The 24,621-nt window shown below is 45.0% G+C and overlaps 1 protein-coding gene across 2 annotated transcripts in view; it reads right to left on the bottom strand.

Moving 5' to 3' along the window:
• Positions 1-8,337: 8,337 nt before the first annotated feature.
• Scube2 (signal peptide, CUB domain and EGF like domain containing 2) overlaps positions 8,338-24,621 on the bottom strand; it is a 74,398-nt gene continuing 58,114 nt past the window's right edge. Inside the window, exons 17-23 of one of the 2 annotated variants that reach the window (XM_029479122.2) lie at positions 21,694-21,864; positions 20,175-20,342; positions 19,505-19,666; positions 17,407-17,604; positions 15,970-16,122; positions 11,938-12,017; positions 8,338-10,801 (exon numbers count right to left, since the gene is read on the bottom strand). In XM_029479122.2, coding sequence (XP_029334982.1) covers positions 10,649-10,801; positions 11,938-12,017; positions 15,970-16,122; positions 17,407-17,604; positions 19,505-19,666; positions 20,175-20,342; positions 21,694-21,864 — 1,085 coding nt within the window. In that variant the 3' untranslated portion in view covers positions 8,338-10,648. The remainder of the gene's footprint in view (positions 10,802-11,937; positions 12,018-15,969; positions 16,123-17,406; positions 17,605-19,504; positions 19,667-20,174; positions 20,343-21,693; positions 21,865-24,621) is intronic. The other variant, XM_021167639.2, reaches the window with a different exon arrangement.

Genomic DNA, 24,621 nt, shown 5'->3' with positions numbered 1-24,621 from the left:
TCCCAGGCCTTGAGAATGCTAAGAAAGTAAGCACAATGCTACATTGCCAGACCTATTCCTGACTATTCAATTTTTTAAAATTTATTTTTAAGTTTATAATATTTTATTTATAAACAATTCCAAAATTTCAAGTTGCAAGCATAAAATACTACACATGCCTGTATACCCTCTCTGTTACTAAAACTTTATTACATGCATACACTTTTTTTCCTTGAAACATTTAAGGACAGATTACATAAAATATGACCTTTTACCACTAATTCGACAGTATGTATTAAATACAAGTATGGTGGTATGTAATCCACCTCCTGCTTGGAAGGCTAAAAAGGTGAATTGAGAGTCCGAGGCTAGCTGAGGCATGGTGACACACACCTTTAATCCCAGCACTCAAGAGGCAAAGGCAGGCAGATCTCTGTGAATTGAAGGCCAGGCTGGTTTACACAGAGTTCCAGGCCAGGTAGAGCTATATAGTAAGGAGGCCCCTTAGAGAAAAATGGGGACAGAGACAGAGAGACAGAGAAAAGTAGAGAGAGACACTGTGTGTGTGTGGGGGGGCTACACAGAAGGTTCAAGGGCAGCGAAGTTGCATCTCTAAAACCAGAAAAGAGGGAAGAGGGAATTTTTCTCTCTCCTAACCACAGTATAGATATAAACTTCATGAATTTACATTGCTAGAATATTTTTACCTAAATTATTCATGTTCTAGTTTTGTCAATTGACGTAACAAAGTTCTTTATTATAACCTTCCCCTGTAGCACAGGATCCACCCAGAGTCAAATCTCTTCAGCCTCTTTAATCTGGAATGTTTCCACAGCTTTCTCTGACCTTCATGCCACTGACACAGAAGGCAATCCCCCTGTGTTCACTGCTTTTTGCTATGTGACTAAATTCCCAGTGAGAGGCTCCTCAGGAAGAAAGGGTTATTCTAGCTCACAGCTTATGAGGGTGCGGTTCATGGAGGAAGGGGAACCAGGGCAGATTTGCCACAGCAGGAGCATACAGTGCGGCCTCTTCACGTCCTGGAAGGCCAAGATGCAGAGGGATGAACGCTAGGGCTCAGCTCCCTTTCTCATTTGTCCCTTTTTATTCAGGCCAGGACCCCAGTCTGTGGGGTGGTGCTGTCCACAGCCAGGGTAGGTGTTTAACTCCTCCGTTAAGCCTGTCTGGAACACCCTCACAGACACACACAAAGATGTGTCCAATAGACTAACAGAGCTGTACCACTATTACCCCCTGTCGCGGTAAATCTCTCCAACCCAATTATGCTCCGGCAATGAAAACACAACACAATTAATACGAATACATGTTGTGTGCCTAGATTGGGCAGATCTACCACTACACTATCATCTTCCACATCTATGAGACCCTTAGAACTTGCAGTTTCTCCAGGCCGTGTGCTTCTGCTCCGCTTTTCTTCTTCCTCCTCCTCTGCCTTCTCTCTGTCTCAAACCTCCTTCTTTTCTTTCTTTCCGTTCCACCTTGCCTCTCTCTGCCCAATCATCAGCTCTCCTTTATTTTACAAATTAAGGTGGGAAGAAGGTTTACAGGAAATCACCTGAGTACTGACTCATTCCTTGTTCACAACCCCTCAAAGGAGAACAGAATTGACATCAAATATAATTAGCCCCAGGGCTCTCCACAACAACCCCCAACATACTCACTACTGATCATTCCATGTTCTCCCAAATTCTCTTTCTCCCAAATTCTCCAACCATACACAACCTATAATCTACTCTCTGTCTTCCTAGATTTACCTATTCTGGACATTTTGTATACAATGGTTGGTGTTTTGTGACTGGCCTCTTTTAATTAGTACAATGTTTCCATAGTTCATTTGTTTTATAACATACCAGTGCTTGTTTGTGACCAAATTATATCTCATCATGTGGACATAGCTCATTTTGTTTCCCTATTTGTTACTGAAGAACATATGAGTCCTTTCTACATTTTGTGTGTAGTTGCAGAAGTTGATACTAGGTGTCTTCTTTTACCTTTCTGTCATTGGACCTGGGGCTCACTGATTCGCTACAGTAGCTGGCCAACAAGCCCCTGGAATCCTCCTATCTCTACCTCCCAGCTGTGGAATTACAAGCTTAGGCTCCCAGCTCCCATGCCTAGCTTTTTATATGGGGGTTGGGGATCCAAACTCAAGCCCCCATCTTGCTGACCTAAGTAACTTGCATAAGGTCACAGCTGATAAGTAAAACTGGGCTAGCAATCTAGGAATGTCAGAGGATGTAACGGGAATCTTGAAAGAGTAAACATGGCAAAAGTTAAGCCTTGGAGAAAGACATTTCTCACTGACCAGCAGAAAGGACAGATTCTCAAAAAGCACACTGGGAATAAAGGGGGGCTGCTGTCAGGCCAGTGATTCTTCTTGAGTCGTCCTAGTTCCTCAGTGGGAGGTACCCACGTCAGTCACAACTCCAGTTGATGTGTGAGATGCAGCTGCTCCAAGATGCCTTCCTGCACCTTAAGTCACAAACATCCTAGTTGGTTCTTTGCCACCACCACCATCTTACTATATCACCCTCAGTTTTGTATCCTGTCAGGCATCAAACACACCAGCTGGTCATCACAGGTAACCATGGAGACAGCAGGTATGGCCAGGGTCACCAAAGCTCCTCTCATTACCACTATACTCCTTCTGCCTCAGGTGGTTATGTCCATGGGACTGGCATGTGGCATCGGTTCCAGTTTCTGCTCAGCAGCCATTCATGTTTCAACTCCTAATCAGGTTACAAGGCAAAGTCAACATTAAAGCTCAGATTTGAGGTGGGTTTGTATTTCTGTTTCAGGAATCCTGTAGGGAGTATTTGTCAGACTTTTAATCGCTGGAACCAACTTCCCAGGAAGGCAATTGTGTTAGACAGCATTCTCTAGAGAAACAGAACTTACAAAGTGACTCCCTCTCTCTCTCTCTCTCTCTCTCTCTCTCTCTCTCTCTCTCTCTCTCTCTCTCTCTCTCTCTCTCTCTCTCTCTCTGCAGATTTATTAGAATGGCTTATGGGTGGTTCAGTCAGTCTGACAATGGCTGTCTGTCTACCAATAGAGGGTCCAAGAATCAAGTAGTGGTTGTCTCTGCTGGTCTTCAGTACACACCTGAGTCCTGAAGAAGTGGTCTCTAATGCCAGTGAAGGAATGGTCTTGCTAGCAAGAGTGAGCAGGAAAAAAGATTTTTTATCCTTCTTCTAAGACCTTTATATAGGCTGCTAGCAGAAGGTGTGCTCCAGATTAAAGGTGGATCATCCCATATAAAAAAAAAAATCCAGATGAAAGTGGGTCTTCCCACTTCGAATGATTTAATTAAGAAGAAATCCCTCACTCATAGATGTGCCCAGCCATTTGGGTTTTAGTTAATTCCAGATGTGGTCAAGTTGACAACCAGGAACAGTCATCACAGCAACTCGAAGGAGGGAGGTCTCTGGATCCACTGTGAAGCAGAGTGTCGTGTGATGGGGGTGGGAGGAGGAGGGGGAGGAAGAAGAGGAAGGCAGACAGGAGTCAACAATCAGGTAAAGGCTTGGAGAAACCTTCAAGGGCCCACTTCCTGCAAAGTTGCATCTCCCAAAACACTGCAGTAGCTGGAGAACAAGTACTCAGTACCTGGACTTGGGAGGATGTATCAGATTTGAACCATAGCATAGGGAAGAGATGGAAACACCAGATTGTACTCAGAATTTCCCTTCAGTCCTAGAAAATATTTTGGGATAAGATAACAATCCAAGTTGGGGATGTCATAGCTCCTAGAGCCACAAAGGCTGAAGCATTAGACAGGATTACAAATTGGGGGTTAAAAATTGGGGGTGATTTCTTCCTTGTTCTTTCAATTTTTAATAATGATTTAAAAATGTTTTAAAGATTTATTTATTTATGTACTTATTTATTTAATGCACATGAGTGCACTGTAGCTGTCTTCAGACACACCAGAAGATAGCATCAGATCCCATTACAGATGGTTGTGAGACACTATGTGGTTGCTAGGAATTGAACTCAGGACCTCTGGAAGAGAAGCCAGTGCTCTTAACCTCTGAGCCATCTCTCCAACCCAATGATTTAAATTTTTTAAATAATGCATCCGTGTCTCTGTGTGGGTCTGTGCACTGGTGTTCGGGTGCCTCTGGAAGCTGGAGATGAATTATCAGAGCCTTTGGGTGGAGTAGCCACATGAGGGAGTTGAGAATTTAATTCTGATCCTATGCAAGAGCAAGAAGTATTCTTAACCATAGAGCTGTCTTTGTAGCCTCCTCTTTCAACTCCTCTTTCCCACTAACTTAGGAATATATATCCTAATGCCTGCACCATAAAAGGAAATGAGTAGTGATAGTGTCTGCAGGTAGGTGCAGGGTCGACAGTATTGTTGATAGCTTGAAATCACCTAAACTTAAGCCAGGCAGAGTAAGGTTCTAAACCAACATGCTCTGTAGTCTATATGCAATCCAGCATGTGGCCTATCATTTATCAAGATCAACCTTGACCTTCAGAGTCCTATTTGGTTAGCACTTTATTTTGAATTTCAGGCAAATAGCATGGGCAACTGAAACACAGGTGAACTCTGTTTTCCAACCACTAGGTGGCACCAGTTCTGAGACTTGCTTGTTCACCAGGTGCGGTTAGACTGGTGTGTCCACACAATGCTAAGGTCTTGCTGGATGAATAAAGGAGCTAGCTTGCCAGGGCCAGTGCTGCCAGGTTTGGTGTTCGGATCCAGTGCCCTTGATGGGCCTGTATTCAAGACTCCAGTGATTAGCTTATGAAATAGCTAATAATGAAAATAGCCTCTGCAAGCGCACTGCCCATCCTAACACTGATCACCACTTGCCTATCCACACACTTTTGTTTTTTTGCCTCTCGCCACTGGACTCTCAGTCCACCAAGGACAGAAATTTATCTTGTTTAGTAGGCCCTCAGTAAATATACAGTGCATAAATTCATGAATAAATAAACATGCAGCCAAGAAGTACTGGTAACTAAGGACTGTGCTTGCAGTTCCCTGGTAAACTGAAAACCAAGCAGCTACTGGGCTGCTGTCATTGTGGTAAATGGGCTTATTTTGTTTTAATTCAACTAGAACAACTTTTCTGGAAATTGAGGTGGTTTCATTTTCTAAATCTATTTTGCTCCTACTATGCTATTTGGGGAGATCCTTGATAGATACTGTGTCTTTTATTATTGTATTAGTCAGGGTTCTCTACAGTCACAGGACTTATGGATAGCCTCTATATAGTAAAGGAATTTGTTGATGACTAACAGTCTGTAGTCCAACTCCCAACAATGGTCAGTAGCAGCTGAGAATGGAAGTCCAAGGATCTAGCAGTTGCTCAGTCCCACATGGCAAGCAGGTGAAGAAGAGAGTAAATCTTCCTTCTTCCAATGTCCTTATGTAGGTCTCCAGCAGAAGGTGCAGCCCAGATTAAAGGTGTGTGCTACCACGCCTTTAATTCCAGATGACCTTGAACTCTGAGATCTCCCAGTCTTAATCTTCTGGAATCCATAGCCACTATGCCTCAAGATCTCCATACCAAGATCCAGATCAGAAACTTCTATCTCCCAGATCTCCAGATTAGGATCACAGGTGAGCCTTCCAATTCTGGATTGTAGTTCATTCCAGATATAGTCAAGTTGACAACCAGGAATAGCCACTACAATTATCTTCAGAGTCTTCCTCTGTAGCCTTGGCTGGGCTGGCCATCGAGATGACAGTCACACTGCTGCCTTTACTTCCTGAGTGCTGGGATTACATGTGTGAGCTCCCATATCTAGCTTACTTGTGTCTCTGTGGCTATATTCATTGCCTTTAATCCTTGCTGGGCCACCAGCCAGTCTCCCACAGAGTACCTAGAGAACGGAGATGGAATACTAGGAGCTCACATACCCCTAGAATAGGAGATGGTCACAGAAAGGAGGACTATTAGTGGCTTCTAATTTCTAAGGATGAGTCCCTCTGGCCTCTTCCAGGAACTGCCCTGGGGACGGCTCATGGCTGCCTATCAGGTAATCATAGGTAAGAAGGCTCCCTCTACTTAATGAGAAGCCATTTACCTTCAGTTGGTCCATTTGCCTCTCATATGCTCCTGAGAAGTGAAGAGACATGGTTTGTAAAGCTCTCGGGAGCTCTGGGACAGGAAACAGATGCAAACAGTCCTACACAGTGGCATCTCTCCTAGGTTGATATTGTAGCTAGGCCTGATGGGGATACCTGGGGACCAGCTAAAGCAGTCTGCAGCAGGCCACAGTCCTGGTCCATCTTCCTGCAAAGTTCTACCCAAGGGCAAGTGCATCCTTACTTCTTGCACTCATCCTTCGCTTTTCTCAAGTTCCCACATGCCATGTGAGAATCATCTGCAAACTTAAATCCAGCAAACGCCTATAGGCATTGCACTTAACAGCTCAGAGGATGATTCAGAGGAAGCAATTTCCCCAAGGGATGGTAATCATCTGTTAGTGTGAAAAGGCAGGCTTTCATTACCATTGCAAGTAGGGTGGGGGGGATGTTGTTGGATCAGATGCAGCGCTACAGTATGTGGTTACAGAACAATATCCACAGCTGGAAGGTGGGACTCACAGACTCCCATGCCTGCTCAGAACTCACCCACAGAACCAGCTCTAATGGCAGGAAGGTGGACACTCAGCTTTGGAACCCTCCCCCTCCCACCCAGATGAGTGGCCGCAGCCTCCTTGTACAGTTTCCCATGCCTGCCTCCTCAAAGGCATCCTCGATACCCTTAAAACAGAATCAGGGTAGGGATGGAGGCGAGGGCTGGGAAGGTGGATAAAGCACTTGCCGCATGAGCATGAGGACCTGAGTTCCAGCTCCAGAACCCTCCTTTAAAAAAGTCAAGCTGGGTGGGGTGAAGTGTGCTTGGCAGGCAGGCAGACAGAGGGAGATTTTTGGCTCCCTGGCCACCCTACCACACTCAGTGAGCTTCAAGCTGGCGAGAGCCCTGGTCATAACAAACAAGGTGGTCAGGTTGTCCTCTGACCTAAAACATGTATGTGAGTGGAACTCTTGCATGAAGGCAGGCAGGCAGGGAGGCAGGCAGACAGGCAGGGAGGCAGGCAGGCAGGTACACCAGCACACAGGCACACACACGCACAGGCACACACACAGAGGCACACACACATACAAGTACATCCACACAGCCACACATGCACAAAGCCCACTCCATTCCTCTGCTTAAGTCCATCACAGACTTTGAAGCATATTTGGAATTAAACCCAAACCTCTCCTGAATTCCACAACCGATGGAATCTGGCCTGTCTATGGTTCTCTGGCCTGGTCAGATGCCATTTGCCTTCTGACTAGACTTCCATGCTCACAGGCATGTCTGTGCCTATGTCTCTGCCCTTGGGGTGCCTCCCTCTGGAATATTCTCCCCTCGCCCTACTCCCACAAGCTGGCTCCTTATCACATAGTTTTCAATTGAGAGGTCACGTGCTCAAATAGGCTCTACAGCCCCCAAACCAAAAGTAGCCACAGAGCCGTGGTTACATTATTCAATTTTAGTTTATAACATAGCACTTTGCACGAGCCAATCCAAGCTCACTTCCTTCTGTCTATGAGCTCCATGATAGCTAGGAACCTATCTTATTACTGGGGTCTTTGGTTAATCTCTAGGGACAAAATAGTACCTGGCACAGACTGGATATGCACTGCAAGTTGACTTAGCAGGTAGCCAGCTGCCTGACTATCTAGGTAGCCCCTAGCAGGGCACAGAACCTCTCGGGACAGCTGATCTGCCTCAAGCCGAAGCTTGGAGACTTCAGGAGTTCCTGCTTATACCAGAAGCACAGCTCTGCTGTGTGATTTGCTCCTGGTGATACTTCAAAGCCACTGGTTCTATTCAGCCTCCTGACAACCCCCAGCCCCAAGTATGCCCACCCCAAACCTTCTGAGAAGACAATGCACAGTTACCTGGCCCAGCCCTCCTATCCTCTTTATCAGTCACTAACTGGTAAAAATCTGCATTTCCACTTTATGGTCAAACTCAGGAATGTAGGTCGAATTGTAGCATATCAAATTCCAAGTGTTCATCTTAATGATTTTATAAAATATTTATTTGTAGCCAGCTATGGTGGTGCATACTTTTAATCTCAGCACTCAGGAGGCGGGAGCAGGTGAGTGAGTTCAAGGTCAACCTGATCTATATAGGCAGTTCAAAGCAGCCAGGGATACATAATGAGACCCTGCCTCAAAAAAAAAAAAAAAAAAAAAAAAAAAAGATTAGAGGCTGGAGAGCTGGTGAACAGTTAAAAGCACAGACTGCTCTTCCAGAGGACCTAGGTTTGATTCCCAGGACCCACATATTAGCTTAACTCCAGTCCCAGTGACTCCAACACCCTCTTCTTTGGGCCAGGGGTGTATGTGATGCACAGACATACATACAATCAAAACACATAAAATAAATTCTTAAACATTAAAAACAAAGATTTATTATTTTTAAATTGCATAGGTAGGTGTGTGTGTGTGTGTGTGTGTGTGTATATACATGTGTACCACATACTTGCAGTGCCCAAAGAAGCCAGAAAAGGGTGATAGATCACCAGGAAGTTACCTGATGTGGGCGCTAGGAACTGAACCTGGGTCCTCTGCAAGAGCACTAAGTGCTTATAACTGATAAACCACCTCTCCAGTCTCTTCATGAGTTTTGCTTTGTTGTTTTGTTTTCAAGATAGGGTTTCTCTGTATAATAGTCCTGGCTGTCCTGGAACTTTCTATGTAGACTAGGCTGGCCTCAAACTCACAGAGATCCACCTGCCTCTGACTTCCGAATGCTAGGATTAAAAGCATGTGCCACCACACCTGGATCTTAATGCCTTTTTTTTTAACTGAATATGGTTTAAAAAAATACTTTTGAAATAAGGTCTCCCATAGCTCAGACTCAAACTCCATATGCAGCTGAACATGACCTCAAATTCTTGATCTTAATGTCACTGTGCCTAACAAGACATTCACATTCTTAAAGAGAAATTTTATCCAAATAAAAATGAAATGTTCATTAGGGCTTTAAAAACTGTCAGCATCTTTAGACATGGTTGGTGGCACACACCTTTAATCCCAGTACTTGGGAGGCAAAGGTAGGTCAGACTGAGGCTAGCCAGAGATACATAGACTCTATCTATTAAAAAAAAAAAAGATATAAAAGTCAATGTCATAATAGATTAAAAATGAAATTGAGTTCCAGGACAGCCAGGGCTATACAGAGAAACCCTGTAAAAAACAAAAACAAAAAAAAAAATTAAAGTAAAAAAAATAAATTGAGGTGGAAAAGCAAGTCTAATAATAAGGAAATATTCTTTTTTCTTTTAAAAATGCTTGTTAAACTTTTTTTAGTACTTTGGTACCCAGAATTCTGTGCTATAATTGCCACAGAAAGAACAAAACCCCATGGCTATGTGCAGTCAGTGAAGCCTTTACAGAGAGGGCAGCTTGATTGACAGGATTCTTTGGGGGAAGTGGCATGGAGGGCCACGCCCACCGCCTTGCACATCCTTAGCCAGTGCTCTACCACTGAGCTACATACACCTCTGGCCTACTAGAATATTTTCTTCATCCACTGTAATGAGATTTTTTTGCCTGGGAGGGGGTTGTTAAATGTAAAAGCTCAATAATGTTGAAAAGTAGAGTCCATGGGGGAGGGGGCCAAGGTGTGGATCCACTGTACAGACCAAAGTGATTCCTCTATGTGGCTTGTGAGCCGGTGTGTGACCGCACAGTCAGAATGACAGCAATGCCCTTCATGATGCCACTTCATCTTAGATTCAGTTTCACTCTGAGAAAATGGAAAAGGAAGGTACTTGTGCCAGTCACTACCAGCACTTGTGGGGAGCCCTCCCTGTGCTGACCCTGCCTGAACTGGTGGAGTTTCTCTTCCATGATGGTGGATAGCTGTCATCCATCAAGATCACATTCAAGAACTCACCAAGCCCTAGAACAGCGCTCCAGTGACTAAAGGCAGAGACAATGTGTGGCAAGCAGCCCTCTGCATTTGGGGTGTGTGTGTGTGTGTGTGTGTGTGTGTGTGTGTGTGTGTGTGTATGCTATTCATGCCTCCAGAGGGCTATACTTGCCTTTTTGTTTCTAATTCTTTCTAGTCTTTTTTTTTTTTCTTTTTAATCACCACTGTTTAGAACTCACACAGTTAGGATTAAACTGGCATTGCAGAGGCTGCGGAAGGCTGGGAGGACCTGAGTCTTCCCATGACTCAAAAGACCTGAGTGGCTTGTCCTTCCCTCCTGCTTGCCTGTTGCCTGGCCACCTCTGATGAGTACAGATGTTTCCTGGGAGAGGACTGGCCTGGAGGATATGGTGATGAAGCCAGAGTAGCCTTTCTGTGGCCTTCTTTCCAATGCAGACAGTCGGAGGAGTGAGAACCCAAAAGGAGGCCAGTTCAGCCAGCCCTCACAACATCCAGGACATGTGCCCACACAGTGCTACTCAAAGCGTACGCAGTCCACATCTGAAATGTTGGGAAAGAAAACCCAAGTTCAGTTTATCAAGATATCTGTATTGTCTATAAAAACTGAACTCTGACGAGTCACTGGTACTGGTGGTAATAATCCGATGGCAAGTGGCATGTGGAGGGAAACTGGCTGCAGCCCACTGAGCCCACAGTAGGACCCTGTCCACAGTGGCGTGTGGGAAGAGTCATTTGTAAGGCCTCAGAAACCTTGACACTTTGGAACGTAGCAATCGGATGAAAGATCTTGGAAACATCTCTCGGGACTCCTGGGCTGTGTACTTGAAATAGTTCTGGGGATGAGCCAGGACATCAAACAGAGCCTTGATCAGTTTCTTATCCTGAAGAGAACAGAATTTTTGTTATGGGGCCAAAACACTCAAATCTTTTGACATTTTGCCAGTGGAATCATAATGACTCGCAATCGATGGGAGGTTCACTAGCTAGAAGTCGCTTGGTAAAAACGGTTTCCTCTGATTGTTATCGTCTTTCCAGTTTTAATTTTTCTTAATTGCTAATAATAAGTATGCATTATGTTATGAAAGAAGATTTGATATATGAAAACTGCTTTTTCTTACCCAGATGAGATACAACATAGAGGTTTGGAAAATAGTTTAGGGTTAAGTGATATGGTAAGTATTTACTATTGGTCACTTACAAGTATCTAAATGTGGGGAGCTTTGAGCCTGAAGCACGATCTAGGAGCCAAAGGTCTTTTCACTATTAAAGTTGAACATAAAAACACTATATGCCCCTGGCTTGGATTTCTTTTTTCTTTTTTCTTTTTAAATTTACATGTGTATCTGTGTGAAGGGGTCACATCTCCTAGAACTGGAATTACAGACAGTTGTGAACTGCCACGTGGGTGCTGGGGTTTTGAACCTGGATCCTCCTAACTGCTGAACCATCACTCCAGCCTCCTGGCTTGGATCTCTAAGCACTCACCCTCCACACATGCACTCACGAACTCCGGCAGCTGTGTTTGCCTGCAGAAGACCAGTACAAGATCAAGGCAGAGTTCCAGGATGGATGGGTAAAGAGCTCACAGTGCACTACCCTTAACTGAGAAGCTATGAGCAGCTGATGGCTGCTGGAAGAGAGAGGGTTAGTTTTCTTCAGGGACATGGCCCATGCTCCTGTGACTGACCCTACAACTATGTGCATACACTAATCATATATACTACGATCGAACTTATTAAACTCAGTGGGTTATTTAGAAAAAGAAAGAGGTCATGAAGATGGAAAGGGAATACTTTGTGCAGGGTCTGGCAGGAGTTAGGAGAGATGGTAGAAAAGTTCAAAATTATATATATAACTAAAGTTTATATATATAAAACACTAAAGACAGAAATTTGATATTTAACAAAATTAAATCATGGGGAATGATGGAGCTGACCTTGCTCCCCATAAAGTCAGTGTCTGGAAGCCGTATGTGGGAGGTCATGCTAACTTCCTGTGTGCTGAGGCAGGAACTCACCTTCAGTATTTCCTGATGGTTCTCAGAGGCATAGAGCCTGCCATCTCGAACTATGTCTTCAATGAGCTCCTGGTAGTCTTCTGTTGAAATAAAGGACATATTTTGCTTCTCACTGTTTAAATATTTCCACGCTCGAGCTTCTGTCTTTTATAAGCTCTGAGAAGTCACCCTTTGGTGGCTGCTCTCAGAGAGCTTTCCATTCTGACACAGAGAAGACAGTCAGCACCTCCACTCAGCTGGCATCTGCCCCGCCTGCCCCGCCCCCTCAGAGGAGCCTTCTGTGCTTCCAGTCAAGACCTGTCCTCTGCCTCCCACACCAGATGCATCTTCCTTCCCCAAATCAAGGACACTTATGCCAGTAATTCTGTACTTTTTCCTACACAGAAATCTTCCTATTGATTCCCACCAGCATGAAGACAAGCAGCTCTTAAGGATGCCTTGTCTAACTTCATCTTTCTCTCCAGTTTCCATCTCATGTCTCTCTTGCCTTTTGTAGCAAATGTCTTCCAGTTCTCTTCCGGTCCCATACTCACTGCCTCCAGCTAGACTTTTCTTCTAAACCACCTGCTGTCCGTTTTGTCCTCCAAAACTGCCAGTTGTGATCAGCAATGGCCTTCATGTCATGTGTCCTGGTGTCAATTGCTGGTCCTTGCTTCCCTTCATGCATTAGTAGCATTTGACCCCCCTCCTCCTCCTTCTCTATCCAGTTCCTCTCTGATCTTCCAGAACACTCTACGCTTTGGTGTTCCCACTCTCACTGACTGCTCCCTGAGGTCCTTGCCTTCCTCCTGCCCCTGGCCTTTTCCTACAGTAAGGCGTTGGGGGCTTCACGCCTGGTCATCTGCTCTTACCTATGCTCCCTCCCCTGGGAGCTCACCCAGGCTTTTCTTTCCCTCTCTACCAACACCTTCCATGCCTCCACGTCTCTCTGTCCTTGTAGTGGATAAGGTGACCAAGCTTAGCACCAAGAAAGGCTCTTCTCTCGTTAGTTGGACTTGGGATAGGGATGGAGAACTCAGCTGTCTGAGAAAGAGGAATGTACTTTTTCACATTGATCATTTCTGTGGTCCTGGCACACACATTATGTGCAGTGCATGCAGTATTCCTTTTCCAAATGTAATCTCACTCCACTTTGAAGTCTAGCCTACTTCCCATAGTCATAACTCAAACAAGCATATGCAGAACACAGTCCTCTCTGAAGCCCAGACACATTAGAAACTGTCTTTCTACATGCATCCCATGTGCTGAGGAGCCATGTGAGTTCTGAGAGCATTCGTGGAACCAATTGGAAGTGTTCCCAAGACATTTCTTCAGTCCAGAGACAATGATGGAATGTCACTGCACAGTGAGTGTTTGATACACGCACACTAACATTGTGACTACTGACATGGCACCTTTGTCTTCACTCTCTTATTTTAATGAGATTAATTAATTAATTAATATATAATGTAAGTGTACACAGTCAAGGCCAGCTTGGGCTACATGGTGACTTTGTGAGCTATAGGACCTTGTCCCAAAATAAACAATCTCAACAACAACAAAGCCCAAAAAACCAAAATAAAATGGGGAGTTTTCTTTCTTTTTTCTTTCTCTTTCTTCTTCCTTCTTTCCTTTTTTCTTCCTTTCTTTCTTTCTCTCTAACTATTAATTTATGGTTATTAATTTATTTTATGTATGTGATTACACTGTAGCTGTCTTCAGACACACCAGAAGAGGGCATTGGATCTCATTACAGATGATTGTGAGCTACCATGTAGTTGCTGGGAATTGAGTTCAGGATCTCTGGAAGAGAAGCCAGTGCTCTTAACCATTGAACCATCTCTTCAGCCCCTTTTCTTTCTTCTTTAAAACAGGGTTTGATATAGTCCAGGCTGGACTTAAAGCTGCTATGTAACCGAAGCTGGCCTTGAATGCCTGATCCTCCTACCTCTACCCCGTAAGTGCTGGATTACAAGTGTATGCCACTGTGCCCTGCTTATGTTAGTTTTAGGGTTGCACCCTTGCTCAGTGTCTGAACCTCAGAGAACTGGCTTCTTTCCATCACGGGAGTCACTATTAGGACCGCAGGTTGTTGTGCAAACTATTGTCACAGAAAACTCTACCATGCTTTGCCATTATACCATATGTTTCCAGGATGCTGTCTTTTAAAAATATACATCTCTGTTTCTAAGAGCTCCTGTGCCTCCTGCCTTCCTTCTGCCTTTCAAAACAGAGCAGTTTATAGGTAAGAACTCAGGCTCTGAAGTCTCTAGACTTGGGTCATCCCAGTTCTGCAGCTTTGTTATATCATGCCCTCCGCTCAGTTATTTAAATCTCTAAGCCTGAGTGGCCTCTTCTGTAACATCAGAAAGCGGCCCAGTCTGCTTCATGGGGTGACCATGAGGAATGTGGCCCATAAAAGGCACCTTGATGCATTCCTGGTGCCCAGGAATGACCCATGCCTGTCACATGACTTTTGCCCTTCTCCAGCATGGGACTCATCTGTAGTCCCCACCCCACCCAGTCCCACCAGCTTGTGCTGTCCTATTTCAAGTGCCAGCATACCTGGCTGAGACAATGCTGGGAGGTTGGGCATTGGCTTCATACACATTACACAGACAGTCTACCAGCCAAGCTACACCTCCATCCCTTGTTTTCATTTTTTTTAATTAAAAAAGGAACATTTAATATGTCACAAAGGCAGACTAACAACAGCATCCTAAAGTGTGACATGTGAAATGTCTTAATGTCTTGATAGCATTTGCTTAAGCCTCAGAGTCTGATTTCCTTCATGACTCCAGACAGGAGAGCTTGCTGGCTACCTGCTTCCAGTGCTGGCTACCTGCTTCCAGGAAGAAACTAGACTCAATGTCTCCTTCAGCAGAGTCCCAGAAGTCAGATTCCAAGAACCCTTTTCCTGGGCATTACGCATCATTTGAGACTGCAGGGCTGACGAAGGGTCTTGTATCACTTGTTAGAAATAAACTATGTAAAGTGAGTTTAGGAAAGCCAAGGATGTCTCTTTGCCTAAAACTCTTTAGTGGCTCCCTATAAAACTAATTCTGTTCTCCTGAGCTTGGCTGAAGGATCCTCACTGCCTAGCCCCAGCCTCATTTGCTCTCCTCTCTGTGCTCCCCACTGGCCAACTGTGCCAGGAGCTTTATCATTTGGGCTCTTCCCGAAGATCTTTCTATTTATATCCCACTTCAATCTACATGTTCTTTCCAGACCCAAACCTCTTGAAACTGCTCTGTTCTTTCCAAGCCTATTCAGAATAATTGCTGCCTTCTCTCTGTGTGTGCTCCCACTGCCTTATATGTACCCTATAAAAGTATCTATGACAAAAGACACACTGTTGTGTTCTGGTCACAGTAAATACTTGTAGAGCAAGCCTCAGAGTCTCAGTAGATCTCCAGGGATCGGAAGGATCCAGAAACATCATCTGACTTGCTCAAGATCACAGAGTCCAAAGCAGGGCCAAGACCTGAAGTTGAGCCTTTACCCCATCTCAAAAGTCTATTTAATAAAAGTCACAACCTTAACAAGTTTAAATATCTGTGAGCAATTACTATCTGCCAGTAACTATCCTATGTTAAACTCTTAATGTTCATTCAAATGACTTTCGCCATCACTCACTAAGAAAATAATGCTTGACTAGAGGTGCAGCTCAGAGCTGGAAGCTCTAGGTTCCTCACCCCTGGAAATAAAGAAACTAAGACTTAGAGATAGTAAGTCACCGACACAAGTCCTGGAAGGGACAGCCAGCTGCCTGACCTCAACAGCCAGCTCAACCACACCTGACTCTACTCGTATTCCCTGTATTTTCTAAACCATTCCTTTTCATCTCCATAATCAGTGTCCCCAAATGTCTGTTTAGAATGTGGCCCCAATGAGTCAGCCATGTCCTTTTGCCTCTCCCCGCCTGGCTGGCTGAGTGGGAGTGCTTGCCAGCATCTGCCAGCTGGCTCAGAAGCCAGATCCTTCAGCTCAGGGCACAGCCAGCCCAGCCCTGTCATGGCACAGCCTGACAGGAGCACCACAGCGCCTGCTTACCATCGTAAGTCACATAGGGAGCCTGGAACCCCCGAGCACTGTTCCCTTCATTGGACTTGAACTGAATCCACAGTTTCTTTGACCTGGAGGTGAAGGCGATGGGGCGTTCATAAGTCTGGCAGGTTTCATATGTGGTCACAGAATTTGATGAAGCTGCCAAGAAAAAAATAGAGCCTGTGGTTCAAGAGGTGTTATGGTGCCACAGTCAGGGAATGCTCATCTTCGAAAACACTTAATCCACACAAGAAGTTAAACTCAGGAATTCTCGGGCTGGGAAGACAGTTCCCTTGGTCAAATGCTTGCTTTGCAAATGTAAGGACCTGAAACGATGTCCAGAACCTATGTTTTATGGGTGGTGCTGTTTTGCTTTGTAGCCAACATAGTGGTCATACAAGACTGGGTTTATCAACATTATGGAGAGAGAGGAGCTCATGATCGCCCCCTACTGCCACACCATGATCTACACCACTAATGGCTGCACCGAACACAGGCATTTTCTCCAGTTCTGTAGATGCTGGGAAGGTGCCCATTGTTCCTGTAAATAACTTCTCACACATGTTTGTAGGTCCCAAAACCAAACAAAAAACAAACAACTCCCTCCCAAAGACAAACATAGGAGAGACTGGTTGGGAAGGAGAAGGGGTTACTTGGAAGGAGACACAAGACAATCATGGAGGAAAATATGATCAGAATATATCATATATGTGTATGAAAATGAAGTAATGAGGTCCATGATTTTATACAAGTAGTGTTTAGCAGTAAATTTAAAAATAGCAGACAGACAGACAGACACATGGTTCCTTTCAAGCATTCTACCTGAACTCTTAGTCCTAACAACCTACCAGGCAGCGACTGTCATTTCTCCCCTCCCCCAGAAGACTACAGTGTTCAGAATGCTCACCCAAGATCACAGACTCAGTAGGAGGTGAATCTGGGATCGATTCCACTCTCAGCTCTGTCATCAAGCCGCATTGATATTAACATCCCTTTATGCAGTGGTTCTCAACCTTCCTAATACTGTGACTCTTTAATACAGTTCTTCATGTTCTGCTAATCCCTAACTATAAAATTATTTTCATTGCTACTGTTATTAACCATAATGTAAATATTTTGAGGGTTAGAGGTTTGTCAAAGGGGTCAGGTTGAGAATGCTTCTTCATAGACAACAGACACTAGAGGCTGAGTCGGGATAACAGGAGGGGTCTTCCTTCCTGATTAGATCACACCTTTGGCCTCAGGCAGTCCCTAATCTATGTGTTGCTACCTAGGGTGAACAAAGCCAAGCCAGTCCCAGTTAGCTATAAACCCATGTCCCATCTCTGTTCTACCACAAGGAAACAATCTACTAGATCTGCTCCTCACATTTAAAGCTGGGGGCAGGTCATCAGGTTTCCCAGGCTGCCTTGGGAAGGGAGGGAAGCCCAGGGAGAGACGCACAGGTTTTCCGCATCACCAGGTAGTCACCGCAGTCATCCTCTATGGGCAGGAAGATCTCAGGGACCACAATCAGGATCCGGCGTTTGGGGGGTGGGTTGATGGTCCAGGTGCACTCCGAGTTGGCTGGGTAGTTCCCAGGGTAGTTTGGGGATTCAATATACCCTGTGAAATCCCCTAGCTCCCCGCCACACTTTCTGTCTGGAAAGGAAGTGCCATGAGTTAGGAGGACAGAACACTGTCACTGCTATTCTAGACACCCCAAGCATGGCTGAGAACCAGACACTGTTGCAAGGAAATGGCACCACCCAGAGAATGTGCATCCTGTAATGCTCATAGCCTCTGTGGAAGCCAAGCAACATGGACTCCCCAAAGTAGCCCACCTTCTCAACACATTTAGTCTTTGCTATTTTGTTTACAACCCCATACATCAGAGGAATATAACACTGAACCCAGAACACAGCTTATATCTCAGGAGAGAAATATGTGGCCAAGACTTTTGACGAAGCTAAAACAAACATTTTTTTACTTTTCTTTCTGTTTAAAGCCACATTTTATTTTTAACGGAGAAGGGAGTTTCAATTAACTCTTAGATGTACTCACACATGTACACATACATGTCACACATGTATGCTTATGTCTGCATCAAAGGAAAAACACTCAAGGGTACATGTTCACTACACCAGCTCTCTTGTCAGCTCCTGACTTCCCCAAGTGTCTCTCAAAAATCTGGGGCTCAGAACTAAGACAGAAATAGTCAGGAGTTCCTTGAGGGACTTACTGTTTAATACTGTTAAGGAGACCTGCACAAGAGACATGGGGGAGGGGGTTTTTCTTCTCTAACTGGGAGTTAGCAGTAGTAAAGACAGAGAGAGAGAGAGAGAGAGAGAGAGAGAGAGAGAGAGAGAACAATAATAATAACTAGGTTTTTCTTCTGGGAAGAAAAGGAGAAGGGAGAGCCATGGAATTGAGGGTTGTCTAAGGAACTATGCATCGGGGCTCCTGATGTCCAGCCAAGGACCAGGGAGTGGCAAGACTAGGACTAGGGTCTCCTTGGTATATGGAAGAACTCCCTAACACTGTGAGCCTTCCCAAAGTCTAATCTACCAACACAGGGTCTCATGGATGCTAGGGGAACTGCCATCAGAGCAGGCATTGGAGACCTGTGCCTGCGGCTTCCCTTCACTAAGATAGTGAGGGCAGCAGTGGGCTGCAGCTCAACGGGGAAGCCCTTCCATCAGATGTGTGCAACCCTAGGTTCAATCTCTACTCCTGAGTTGAAAACAGAACAAAACATAACAAACGACAATAAAACAACGCAGGAGAGAAAGCTGGATAATCTTTTAGATAACGCTCACTGATTGGCTACTCCTCCCAACCCCAAGCTCCTCCTCTAGAGGGGAGGCCTCCTCACTAGCCTGAAATGATTCAATTCCTCAGTGTTGAAACCACAAATCACAACCCTTAGCCAACCCCACATCTGTCTGAGGCCTCCTTTTCCTGCCCAGAATCAGAAGTCTACTGCCAGAAGGCCTTCACGTGTCTAAGCCTTGGCTTCCCATGGGGCTGTCTGTAACATGAAGCCCTCTCCTACCTGATCCATCCTCCTTCCGTGTTCTCCAAAGACCTTTCCTCTACAGAACGGTCACTTGCTCCTCCTGTAGCTCTACAGCTTGACTCCTGGTCGCTTGGCCAGGCTGACTTTGCAGGATTGCTGGGCACAGGGCAGGCCCTCAGACAATGTGTGTTGAGCTAGGCTGAACTAAAATTATCCTCCAGGGAAAAGTACAGCTGTAAGTACGGAGAGCTGGAGTGGGGTTCAGGGGCAGAGGATGACTATGTTTTAAGCATTTGGTTCAATCCCCTGCACCACACATATAAAAAAGGTGAGTATTTCTAGGTCACAGCTATAGCTCCTGCTTTAAAGCCAAGAATCCTGCAGCTGCTCCCTGCATGGGTCCACTTAGCTATGAATAGGATTGGCCTCATGCACATGACTGAATGGACCTGGAATCCTGGCTACCTTCTCACACTTCCCTGCCCAAATCTAACCCAGGCACCCTCTAATCCAGCCTAGAAAACACCTTAAAGAAAAACCTACTTTTACACTGTGTTATGTTGGTGGAGCCATCAAAGTCGGTGGTAGTATTGCCCGGGCAGGAAACACAATTATTTTTTCCAAATTCAGGCTGGTATGTCCCTAGTGGGCATCGGATACATCGGTGTGTGGTGGTGTTGTAGAAATGCCCAGGCGAGCATTGAACTGTGAGGAAAAAGACTATTTTTAATCAAATGCTCCAAGGTTTATGAAGTATAAATTATTATGCCTAAACGAAATACTGCTTTCCTGGTAAGCCAATACTAATCAACACTTGATTCCCTCAATAGCCAGAGTGAGAGGTACTCATAACACTCAAAATAAGGAACATGAACACACATGACCAGTCAGCAGTGACATCTTCAGGATGGGAACATTTAGGGCACCGACTGAGGCTGATTTGGCCCTCCCTAGGGAGAGGCAGGGAAATGTGACTCTGGAGGGAGCTGGTGGAGTTAGGTAGGCCACTGAGATAGAGGAAGAGGAGAGAGGAGGGCGCCCAGGGGTCTACTCATTGCTGCCCAGCCATCACTCCTGTGTGAGTGGCCTTGGTGTCTGGAGAGAGCTAAAGGCCTGCCACAGGGGCAGCCTGGACTGGAGGAACACATCTGCACCAGACCCAATGGAACTCATTAGAGAATGGCGTTCCAAAAAAGTGCATGTAAGTACTCACCTCGGGTTTCACAATCCTGGAAGGAAGTGGCTCCCAGATGTTTGGTGGGAAGACCTCCTCCGCATGAGAAGCAAGATGTACGGCCCACGTCAGGCTGAAAGGTGCCCAGGGCACAGAGCTGGCAAGGGGCAAATCCATTTGCTGAATATTCACCTGGCTGACAAAGGCCTGTAGGGAGTATGGCCCTGGGTGAGTGAGGCTCCACAGATGGCCATTCCCCAATCTTCTGCACAAGAGCTAGGCCTCTGTGAGGCCTGATAACCCTATGCTGACTTCAGCTTACACATCAGTGAGAAGCACGCAGCCATTCCCACCTGGATCCTCAGGTTTGCACACAGGCCTACAGAGCCCAGTGCACAGATGGGCCTCTGCTTCCAAAGAGAAAAGCCTAGTGTGGAGCTTTGACTTGTACCCTACTGGGGGATCCCTTGTGATAGGGATGAGATCAGGGTGGGGCTGGAGTGAGGGGAATGGAACAATTTCAGCTATGGAGTCAATCTGATGATTAGACACAGAAGGTCAACCTTGCCTAGTAACAGCATCAACGGACTTGAAGAGTCTCCCATTTCATCATTTCTTCAGTTACATCTCCTTGCACTGAGCTGTGCCCTGGCATACCCTAATCAGTCTACCAAACCCGACTAACTTATCCCATGTTGTCAAAGAGTCCCTCTCAAGATCAGGTAAGGAATCAGACATCAATGAAAGACCCCTATAAGCTCCTGTTCTTGTATGACACAGCCTGCCAGTAACAAGATGCTCTACAGAGTCTGTGTCTCTTAAAACCCTGCCCAATTCTCATCTCTTGTTGTTTATTTGTGAATTTTTGTATTTTTTTTGATTCATTTTTATTGATTAATTTTGTATCAGCATGTATCCAATGCATTCTAATTACTTTCTTTTGATCCACTTTTCTCCCCATTCCACCCCTATTAATACCCTGTCATCACTACTGGTCCCTCTTTCAGAGTCGTGAATTTGGGTTTTGTTTGGATTTGTTTTGTTTTGGTTTGGTTTGGTTTGGTTTGTTTAACCAGGCTCTTTGGATGGAGAGATGGCTGAGGTCTCTGGTGTGCATATTTACAGGGTAAAGAAATCATGTAAGTGTAATGTTTATACTCACTTCTATCCTTTTGTCTTTAATTTTGAGACAAGGTCTTATGTAGCCCAAGTTGAGTCCAAGCTCACTATGTAGTCAAAGATGACCTTGAACTCCTGATCTTCCTGCCTCTGCCTCCCAAGTCTGCTATCACAACAGTTAATGTGGTACTGGAGTGCAAACTCTACCAACTGAGCTGTGCCGCCATCTTCCTTCATTTGTTCATATAGGCATCAGTCCAGTGTGTCCAGTGCCAACCAAGCACTGAAGAACTAATAATGAACCCAACATGGTTCCTGCTTGAGGGAAGACCAAGGTCCAGTGTGCATCATCCGGTGTCTAAGGGGAGCCGCCCCTGCCTGAGTCTAAACAACGACACTGGGGACTGGAGGAGTAAGAAGGGACAGACAGAATCCTTACCTCCACAGTCAGATACATTCCAGGCTTCTGAGATTTTTAGGGACCCAAGATTTTCTGGTCTTGGGCATGGTTCACAAGTGACTTGTCCTTCCTCATTTTGGAAGGTTCCGTTTGGACATAAAATGCAGCGCTCTTGTGATCCATCATAATACATCCCAGCCCTGCAACTGACTAGCCAAAGGGGGAACAATCTGGTCAGTGTGGAGACTGAGGTTGAGGGAGGAGGAGATGAGTGTTAGAGATGAAGGTGTTATGATGAAGATGGACACATGGAAACACTCCCCACGCAAATCCCTTAAAGACAGAGTGTGCACTGTCTCTGGGTTCCCTACTCCTATTGCCCCTGACTAATAAGTCTGTATCTCCCTCGACCAGCAGGAACCATAGCTCCCTTACTCAGTTTGTAGCAGAAGCACTTGATGGTGATTTTTTTTTTTTAACTTATGGATTATCCTAGTTTACAGGTCTATCAAAGGAATATAAAGGTGAAAGTTGCTCATTCTCTGTGTGTGTGTGTGTGTGTGTGTGTGTGTGTGTGCATGCGCACATGCATTTCACCTAGAAGAATTATAGATTGGGTCTAGGACCTCACCCATGCCTGTCGACCACGGAGCTACCTACAGTTGCAGCCCTGAGAGAAATGTTCTGAATTCTTCCTGGCAGCATCATGCAGGGCTTCCTAGAGAAAGCCATATTTGAGTTAGGCCTTGAAGGTTGGATAGGACTTCCCCAGTAGAAATGGGGCAAGTCTTACATTGGGTTCTTACAGGGGTTCTTACATTGGAACAAAAGGAAGAGAGGGGAGATGCACAGGTCAAAGGAGTTCCTGAATCCCAGGCATTGGACTTTCATCCTTCAGGGGGGTAAAAGCCACGGGAAGGAGGAATCCCATCAGAAGTCATGTTTTCTGAAGCTCCCCCCTTGGCCTCTAAGGTTGGTATGGACTTGAGGTTCTTATAAAACAACATACTTAAGATATGCCATAAAATGCATAAATCCTTGTAAATATTCAGAAAGAATAAGCAATAAGAAAATTCATGACTGTGCTTCTGATTGCTGGTTAAGTAAAGTTGCTGATGGTACTAGTTAAATAAAGATTTATGCCTATTCTATAGCACATAACTGAAGTAAATATGACCAATTTGGCTTCCTATTTCAACTGTCAAATGTCATCCTTCTAGCCCCTTCTAGCCTTTCTATGTAGCATAACCCTGGAGAGCAGGTGACATCACTGGCTCCAGTTTACAAAAGAGAGCCTAGGAACAGGGAGCTAAATCTCGTGGTCCAAGCCTTACAGGCAATGTGTGGCATAGATCTTTGGAGAGGTTTACAGCTTTACATTTATGAAAGGGCTTTCCCTTGTGTAATGGTTAGCACCCTGAACTCTGAATTTAGGAGAGGAAAAGGTAGAGACAGAAGCTCAATTCAGGATGTTGTTAAGCAGCTAAGAGGCTGACTAGAACAAACACATTCTCTTTTAAACATAAATCTTCCAGGAAATAGAATAAAGAAACCACAGGACAAAGTCAGCTACTATGCCTCTCAAGCATCCATAAGGAGAATAGGATTTAACATGGGGCTTTTGGATCAGAATGAGGCTGTGGACTATTTTAGGTATTATTTCTACAGTTATAGATTTACTCAATAAAATTTACATTTATATTTAAATCATAACACTTTTTTGTATTTGTTCCTATTTTCTCTTATAATATTTGTGGGTTGTTTTTATATGAGTTTGTGATTTAAAAAAAAAGATTTATTTTTATGTTATATGTATGGGTGTTTTGCCTCTCTGTATATGCACCGTATGTGCACCTGGTACTTGCAAAGTTCAAAAGAAAGTGTCAGATCCCCTGAAACTGGAGTTACAATTGGTTGTTATAATCATGTGGGTGATATAAATCAAACCTGGGTCCTCTGAAAGAGCAGCCAGTGCTTTTAACCACTGAGCCACCTTTCCAGCCCCCCAAAAGTTTGTGATTTTGTTTTAACTGAAATCTTAAATGTGAAGCCAGCTTGCTTCCTTGGCACTCGCAGGATACATCTGCCCGTGGCAGAGTCTATATTTCAAACTTACTCTCTAGACAACCTCATTACAATATATTTACCACCACCACTTTGCTTCTAGCCCATGTCTCATGGAAAGCTGGACTGAGTTATAGACAAAGCAGTCACGTGTCATGCTGTCTCAGCAGTCCATCTCCGTATCTATAGTGGGCTGGTAAATAAAAGAACAATTCTTTTATGGATTTCTTCAGCCAAGCTGTCATGGAGACTAGCAGAAAGCAAATCAATGCTAGACTGTCCAGAAGGCCTCTGGCCTGGGCCATTCCTGTTGAAGAAATAGCTGTTGGCAGAGGCCCAGGCTAAAACCATAGTCCCAGCAGCAGAGTCAATCCTTACATAGAGACAGATCAACATGGTTGACACCACTGGCTCCTCTGGAAGAAAACGCGGTGCCCATGTTGAGGTCTAGACCTACATCTCACTGAATGGGATGGACATAGTATTGTCCAGGTGTGGCTCCACTTTGGAGCCATTTACCCAACTCCCAATCCTTGTCGAGGTTCCACTCGGAGAGGCCTCACATTATTCCTTATCGGTTGGGATTTCTTAACTACATCGGCTGCCTTGTGGCCAAGAAGACCCTGCCTGCTTCACAGAAACAACTGCACTTTGCCAGTTAAATTTTTCAGAAAGACCTAAGGAAATCATTTATGCCGCGCACCTTCCAGAGACACTTGCTTCTTTTACAAGGCAAACCTGAGCGAGCCCCTGCCTGTCATGATGGATGCCTGGGAACACTGCTGTTACAGCGGAGTGCACATGTGCTGGGGGATACCTCAATCACATGTCCCACTTGCTTCTCTCTTCCCCTTGAGTGGCCTGCTTGTGTCACTGCCTTCAGACAAAGGAGGCAATTGCCCC

The sequence above is a fragment of the Mus caroli genome, unplaced genomic scaffold (genome assembly GCF_978045245.1).
Source record: "Mus caroli unplaced genomic scaffold, Mus_caroli_1 scaffold_8, whole genome shotgun sequence".
Classification (NCBI taxonomy): Eukaryota; Metazoa; Chordata; class Mammalia; order Rodentia; family Muridae; genus Mus; species Mus caroli.
The sequence above is the reverse complement of the archived record's forward strand: the minus strand, read 5'-3'. Positions and strand labels throughout refer to the sequence as shown.